General features: G+C 36.3%; 1 protein-coding gene across 1 annotated transcript in view; it reads left to right on the plus strand.

Moving 5' to 3' along the window:
• ADGRV1 (adhesion G protein-coupled receptor V1) overlaps window positions 1–8,649 on the plus strand; it is a 596,167-nt gene that overhangs the window by 264,807 nt on the left and 322,711 nt on the right. Inside the window, exon 78 of the mRNA XM_025388176.1 lies at window positions 6,451–6,858. Coding sequence (XP_025243961.1) covers window positions 6,451–6,858 — 408 coding nt within the window. The remainder of the gene's footprint in view (window positions 1–6,450; window positions 6,859–8,649) is intronic.

The following is an 8,649-nucleotide window of genomic DNA, read 5'->3' on the forward strand; positions in this document are numbered from 1 at the left end:
TACACACAAAAATTATAGTGTTATAATATTCTGTAATTTTCTGTGTCCTTGCTATTAACCATGAGTTTTGTACATTCAGATGATTTCTTATTGCTTATTAACATCTTTTTCTTTTAAGTTGAAGAACTTTCATTAGCATTTCTTGTAGGATAGGACTGGTGTTGATAAAATCTCTCAGCTTTGTTTGTCTGAGAAAGTCTTTCTCCTTCATGTCTGGAGGATATTTTCACTTGATATACTACTCTAGGATAAAAGTTTCTTCAGCACTTACTAAATATGTCATGCTACACTCCCCTGGCCTGTAAGGTTTCCACTGAAAAATTTGCTACCAGATGTATTGGAGCTCCATTCTATGTTATTTGTTTCCTTTTACTTGCTGCTTTTAGGATTCTTTTTTTTTTTTTTAATCCTTGACCTTTGGAAGTTTGATTATTAAATGCCTTGAGGTAGCCTTCCTTGGGTTAAATCTGCTTGGTATTCTGTAACCTTGTTGTACTTGAATATTGATATGTTTCTCTATGTTTGGGAAGTTCTCTATTATTAACCCTTTGAATAAACTTTATCCTTCTGTCTCTCTCTTTACGTCCTCTTTAAGGCCAGTACCTCTTGAATTTGGCCTTTGAATGATATTTATAGATCTTGTATGCATGTTTCATTGTTTTTCATTCTTTTTTCTTTTGTTTCCTCTGACTCCCTTTCCTTCCTTCCCTCCCTCCCTCCTCTTTCTTTCTTTCTTTTCTTTCTTTCTTTCTTTCTTTCTTTCTTTCTTTCTTTCTTTCTTTCTTTCTTTCTTTCTTTCTTTCTTTTCTTTTCTTTTCTTTCTCTTTCTTTCTCTCTCTCTCTCTTTCTTTCCTTTCTTTCTTGATTCTTCCAATCCATGAACATGAAATATCTGCATTTTGTGTCTTCTTCAGTTGTTTTGTGAGGTCATCTTTTCCTGGATGGTCTTGATGCTTGTGGATATTTGTCAATATCTGGGCATTGAAAAATTATGTATTTATTGTAGTCTTCACAGTCTGGGCTTATTTTTACCCATCCTTCTTGGGAAGTTTTTCCAGATATTTGAAAAGGCTTGGGTGCTGTGATCTAAATTTTTGGTTATTGCAGCCATGTCTGCATTAGGTGGCACCCCAAGCCCAGTAATGCTGTTGCTCTTGCACACTCCTAGAAGTACTGCGTTGGTGGTCTTGGATAAGATCTGGGAAAATTCCCTGGATTACCAGGCAGAGACTCTTGTTCTCTTTCCTTACTTTCTCCTAAACAAAAGGAGCCTCTCTCTCTGTGCTGAACTTCCTGGAGCTGCCAGAGGGTTGATTCAAGAACTCTTGTGGTCATTACCACTGGGATTGTGCTAGATCAGACCTGAAGCCAGCACAGCACTGGGGGTCTCACCTAAGGCCCATGGTGACCACTGCATAACATATATCATAGTCTAACTAATAAAAATTAAAGGCAAGAAAAATATTGAAAGAACTGAGAAAGAAAAGTACCTTACCTTTATGGCAAAAGCAATAGGAATGACAGGAGATTTCTCATGGAAAACCATGGGTCCCAAGTGGAAATGGTACACTATTTTTCAAGTGCCGAAGGAAAATAAACTTCAGCCCTAAATTCTATATCCAGTGAACATGTCTTTCACAAGTGAAGGGGAAATTAAGATATTCCCAGATGAAAGAAAAACAAAGAATTTGTTGCATACAGACCTACCCTGAAAGAATGGCTAACGAAAGATCTTTAAACAGAAAGGGAATGATAAAAAGGAAAGAACCTTGGAACATCAGGAAGGAAGAAAGAACACAATAAACAAAAGTGGATTTCACCAGAAAGGATGTACAGATAAAGAATAAGCATGTAAAATTATGTTCAACACCATTAGCTATTAGCAAAATGAAACCACAATGGGATATCACTAGATGCCTACCAGAATGGCTAAAATAAAATCCATGACAATACCAAATGCTGGTGAGAATTCACAGAGACTGGATCACTTATTTATTGCTGATGGGATGAAAAATGGTAAGCCACTCTGGACAACAGTTTAGAAGTTTCTTCAAGAATTAAACATGAACTACCTTATGACTCAGGAGTTGCAGTCCCAGGCATTTATTCCTGATAAATGAAAATTTATGTTCACACAAAAACTTGCACATGAACATTTATAGTATCTTCTTAATAATAGCCCCAAAGTGGAAACAATTCAGGTGTCCTTCAATGGGTAAATGCTTAAACTGTGGTACATCCATGCATGGAACACTACTCACTAATAATAAGAAACAAACTATTGATACATATAACCACCTAATCTCCATATAATCATACTAAGTAAAAAAAAAAAAAAAAAAAAAAAGCTGATACCAAAAGATTATATACTGTGCGATTCCATTTCTATAATATTCTTGAAATTACAAAATTATAGGAATGGAAAAGAAATTGGTGGTTGCCAGAGATTAAGGAAGGAATGGGCTGGGATGATGCGAGTGTAGCTATAGAAGGTAACATACAGAATTCTTGTGGGGGTGAAAATGTTCTGGCTCTTGACTGTATCAATGACAAAATCCTGGTTGTGATATTATATTGCAGTTATACAAGATGTTACTAATGAAGGAGATTGGGTAAAGGGTACAGGAAATCTCCTTCATTATTTCTTATAACTGCATGTGAATCTGCAATTATGTCAGAATAAAAGTTTAGACAATTAGAAATGACAGTTTCACCTCTCTGGTATTATTTTCCTGTTGCTTAATTGCTCTTATGTTGTCCTCTAAGTGCTAGGCATATTACTAGAAAACAGAGACATATTAATTCTCTTTTCCAGTAGCTGGCATGGATGAAAAAATAATTATGGATGAAGTTGTTATTCTGTTATGATATTGATTTTCATTTTACTTTAAATAGATTAATGCAGTTAAAACAGTCATTGTAACATAGATACCCTTTGGTAGACCAGCATTCCCATGTACATAAGTACTGTAGCCTTAGCATCAGTTCTCTTATATCTAAGTTTGTGATATAAAGTTAAGATGGAATTTCTGGTCCTTCCTATTTGAGACAATGAAGACATCTGTTATTCTAGTTATCTTTCAATTAAATAGACCTATAGCTAAAAACAAATTTGAAACTGATTCCAAATACTTTCTTTTATATATGTGTGCTAGCTGGAAGCACACAAGTTCAAGAAAGACCGTATTTTTCATTCTTATTTTCACATTGCCTTTTCTATTCAAAGACTATTTCTATATTGATTTTTTTTTTTTTTTTTTTTTTTGAGATGGAGTCTCGCCCTGTCACCCAGGCTGGAGTGCAATGGTGCGATCTTGGCTCACTGCAACTTCTGCCTCCTGGGTTCAAGCTATTCTCCCAGCTCAGCCTCCTGTGTGGCTGGGATTACAGGCACCCACCATCATGACTGGCTAATTTTTGTATTTTTGTAGAGATGACATTTCACCATGTTGGCCAGGTTGGTCTTGAACTCCTGACCTCAAGTGATCCACCTGCCTCTGCCTCCCCATTGTCACTTTTAAATTGCATAGTGCTTCTTTGTGTTTATTATATGTATTTTAATAAACACAAAGAACACAAGAACATTTTGATTGTTTCATTTCCTTTAAATATTTGAACTGTGAAATAAGTCCTGCCAAAAAACAGCAGGCCAAATGTATACATACAGTTTATAGTAATCAGATCACCAACACCTTGTTTCAGAAATTCAACTTTATCAGAATTTTATTATAAAACTTTTCATTATGAACCCCTCTGATGCCATCTTGCTTTTTCCTTGACTATCCCCACCTTGCAGATAATTTCTATCTTGAATTTTATGTTAAATTATTCATATGCTTTTTAAGTAGTTCTATTCTTATGTATTATTACCTGTTTTGGAAATTGTGCAAATGAAATTAATCCAATTATATTGTTCTATGGTCCTTGTTTTGTTCAGTCATATGTTTGTGAACTATCCATGCTGATGTGTATAATTGAAATTCTTTCATTTTAACTGTTATATCGTATTCCAGGGAATATTTTAATGTATCCATTCCAAAGCCATTAGATTTTTGAGTTATTTCCTTCAGTAAGGCTTTCTGTTTTATCATTATACTGCAGATGCTCTTAAAAAGCATTCATTGATTTTTTTTTCATTTTTTGACACAATCAATCACTTCCTCCTTCCTGAAGAATGCTCTTCTTTGGGCTTTTGTAATACCACACCTTCCTGCTCTTAATCCTTACCTCACTTGGAGCTCCTTCCTGTTGTCTATGTTGGTCTTCCTAGCCAGTAAATGTTGGGATCCACCAAGATTCAATCTCCAGGCTAGACTATGTAGAACTGTTTGTTAAATATCATCTGTAAACGGAGGACTTCCACATTTTTATCACTAACCTCATCACCTCTCCTGATCCAGACCCATGTATCTGATTGCTCTTACTTGATGTCATCACTTGAATGTCTAAGAGGCATCTCAGACTACTGTGTGTAACAGATAACTCTTAATTTGTCCCTTAATAATATTTTCCCCAGTTTCCCACCATTCATTATCCATTTACTCATTCATCCAGGCAAGCAACTAGGAGTTACCTTTACTTCTCCTCTTCCTTCCACCTAATATCAAATTCATCAGAAAGTTCTATTGACTCTAAGCTGGGCATAGTGGTGAAAGCCTGTGGTCCCGGCTACTTAGGAGAAGCTCTTGAGCCCAAGAGTTGGATACCAGCCTTGTTGATATAGCAAGACCTTCATCTCTTAAAAAAAAAGAAAAAAAAAAAAAATCAAACAAACAAAACGTCCTGTTGACTCTACCTTCAAATTTATTCCTAGTCTGAGTACTTCTACTCATGTGTATCTCTAGTCTGATATTTCTACTCATGTGACCCTATTTATTCTACCACTGTTTCTTGCATGAACGAATGCAAAAACCTCCATGCTCATCCCCTACTATATCCTAATATACACAATAGCCAGAATACTCATGAATAATGTTAAATAAAATGTGTCATTCTCCTGCTTGAATCCTCTAGGGTCTGCCTCCCACATTTGAATAATGAACCTACATGCCTACATGATCTGACTCCTATCCACTTCTCTCTTTTTTTTTTTTTTTTTTTTTTGAGATGGAGTCTCACTCTATTGCCCAGGCTGGAGTGCGGTGGCACAATCTCGGCTCACTGCAACCTCCGCCTCCCAGGTTCAAGCAATTCTCCTGCTGCAGCCTCCCCAGTAGCTGGAATTACAGGTGCATGACACCACGCCCTGCTAATTTTTTGTATTTTTAGTAGAGATGAGGTTTCACTGGGTTAGCCAAGATGGTCTTGATCTCCTGACCTTGTGATCTGCCTGCCTCAGCCTCCCAAAGTGCTGAGTTTATAGGCATGAGCCACCGCACCCGGCCTCCACCTCTCTTATATCAGCATCCAGCACTCTCCTTCTCCTAGTCACATTGGCCTTAGGTTCTTCCTTGAACAGACTAAGATGGTTCCCACCTCCAGTGCCTTTGTAATTATTCTTTCTCCCTAGAATATTTCCTGAGATCCTTATGTAGCCTATTCATTTATTTCCCTGCAGTCTCTGTTCAAATATCACAAGAGCTTCTATGTCCAGTTTTATATAAAATGGTACCCTTACCATCACCCTGCATTCCCTTACCTACTTTTGTTTTTCTTCATAGAACTTGTCTTCATGTAAAAATCTATCATTAATCCCACAGCCCTTGTGCAACCTGTATCTTCTGCTACAATAGTAGGTTCTATGAATGCAGGTATTCTGTTGTTCAAATCTACATCCGTAGTATGCCACTTGGCTTGTACTAGGAGTTTAACAGTTCTTGTCTCAGTAGTAAATAAATGCACATTCCTTTGATTCTTCCTTGACTAAAGTGTTCATGCTTCACGTTCCAAAACACTTTTTCCAAGAAAACTTTTCAATAACCGTAATTTGAAGAATAGCAGAGGTATATATGTCCAGGACCCTACTCCTTAGGATATTTCCATATTTGAGTGTAAACATGAAACCAATTTCTTCTACTTCCTGCTTCCTCCCCACTGCTTTCTCTCTACTCTCCCCAGCCCGCCCCCAAAAATTTCTATGTGACAGTGAAAATATAACTATTCCCCCTTTTCCTGCATACTTAAATTTTGCCACATGTGTTATTTGAAGCCCGATTTTCGTCACAATTGGAGAAACGGAGGCAAGAGTGACATTTCTGGTCTAATTTGCTTCCTTGGTCCATTTGAAGGCATCTCTTTCCTAATCTCATCACTGTATATTATGTATTTCTCTCTCTAATTTATCTTAGAAGATTATAAAAAGTATAAAACCCCATATTTTGGTAGTACTATTGTCATCATTGCCCTCCAGTTTGTTTAAGAGAAACTGAATTTGTTTAAGAAACAAGAATTTGTTTAGGACAAGATCAGAGGTGTCATAGATTCACTTAAATGGTGTTGTTTAATTTCTAGGAGTTGAGGAGTGCTGAAACAATTGGTCGTACTATCATATCTCCAGCTATTTCTGGGAAGGATTTTGTGATAACTGAAGGTACATTGGTCTTTGAACCTGGCCAGAGAAGCACTGTATTGGATGTCATCCTAACGCCAGAGACAGGATCTTTAAATTCTTTTCCTAAACGCTTCCAGATTGTCCTTTTTGACCCAAAAGGTGGTGCCAGAATTGATAAAGTGTATGGTACTGCCAACATCACTCTTGTCTCGGACCCAGATTCGCAGGCCATTTGGGGGCTTGCAGATCAGCTGCATCAGCCCATGAATGATGATATTCTCAACAGAGTGCTCCATACCATCAGCATGAAAGTGGCCACAGAAAACACAGATGAACAACTCAGTGCCATGATGCATTTAATAGAAAAGGTAAGTTCTTGTGAATGTTAGCACTTCATTTAGTGAAATTTTGTAAATTTAAAAACCCGAGTAAAACCAAAATTACATTCTCTTTTAACATTGGTTATTATGAAATTATGATAAAGTTAGATTTCTGAATATAGAAATAGAATGCATCATATCGAACACTGTCCTCTTGCTTGGATATGACTGATGCCTCTTTGGAAATCTCAGTCTTAGGCTTGGAGAATGACCTGGTGCAGTAGTAAAGATAGCCTAGTGCCTGAAAAAAAAGGCTGCAGAGGTTGGAAGCTATAGGCAGTTGGCAATTCTCCAGAAACTGGCCAATTAACTTTGTAGTTTCAGCCTCAGTTTTTTTAGTCCATTAAGAAAAGGACTTGAACTAGATTATCTACATAGCCCTTCCAGTTTAATGCCATGGAATAGGATTATCGCCCTCTGCTTGTTCTTTGGTCCTCGCGGGCACTGAAAACTCACAGAAAAGAAAAATTAAGAAATGACTAGATAATTTCAGACTTTCCATTTGGTTTAGACTTGTACAAAACAGATTTTATTTTAAACCTATTTACTTATACCTCTGCAAATGATGGAATTAAATGGAGATGTGAGAGCCTAAGAATATAAATTTTGAAAGATATCTATAAAGTTATTACTTAAAAAAAGCCTCCTTTAAAGGTTTACTTTGGGCTTTCTTATAAATCTATTTCCTATCAATATATTTATAAAGAAGAATTGAATGTTTGAGTACATACACATGAGTGTATAATTACTACATCTCTCACATAGTCACCTTTAAATACTTTAGATGTTTACAATGGGGTTTTAGATGGTCGTGCACTTTCCATCTGGTGCTAGCTCTTAAAATACAATGCTCGAAGGATAGAAAATTATAAAGTACAGAGGTAAAAAGAGCAGACCATGGCAAACATCTTATAAAGCAAAGGAAAGCAATTCCTATTTCATGCAGAGAAAATTCTAGCAATAAAACTCACTCCATAAAATATTATTACTTGAATTTTCTAATGGCCCAATGGCATAGAACAATGCCAAGTTGTTTTTGGTCAGGGAAAGAGAAAGAATGTACAGTAATTATATTTTAGGGAAGAAAACAGGACCTCACTTCATATGATTTAGGGAAAATATATGCAAATTCTGCTACTTTTTGTTCTCAATAAGTTATGTGTGTTAACCAAGTTATTATTGGTTAAGAATCAACACTTATTTCAGTAGAGTTGTCAGATAGTACATATTGACTGTTACTAGTACTATCATGAATAATACAATTGAATTACAAAAGTAGCTCCTATGGGAAAATATAATTAACTTTTTTGAGTAACCATTAGCAAACAGTACAATTTTCTCATACATGAAGATACTTAAATAAATAACCTGGGGATACTTGGAGGAAAAAAATAAATTTTAAACGTTATAAAAATATTGTAATATTATAAAATATTGCCTGTAATCCCAGCACTTTGGGAGGCAGAGGTGGGTGGATCACTTGAGGTCAGGAGTTCAAGACCACCCTGGCCAACATGTGAAACCCTGTCTCTACTAAAAATACAAAAATTAGCCGGACGTGGTGGCACACGCCTGTAGTCCCAGCTACTGGGGAGGCTGAGGCAGGAGAATCCCTTGAACCCAGGAGGCGGTGGTTGCACTGAACCAAGATTGTGCCACTGCACTCCAGCCTGGGTGACAGAGCAAGACTCCATCTTAAAAAAAAAAAAAAAAAAAAATTGTAAAATCAAGTAAAAAACATCATTTGAATTCTTTTTTTTTTTTTTTTTTTTTTTTTTT

Source organism: Theropithecus gelada, chromosome 6 (assembly GCF_003255815.1).
Source record: "Theropithecus gelada isolate Dixy chromosome 6, Tgel_1.0, whole genome shotgun sequence".
Taxonomy (NCBI): Eukaryota; Metazoa; Chordata; class Mammalia; order Primates; family Cercopithecidae; genus Theropithecus; species Theropithecus gelada.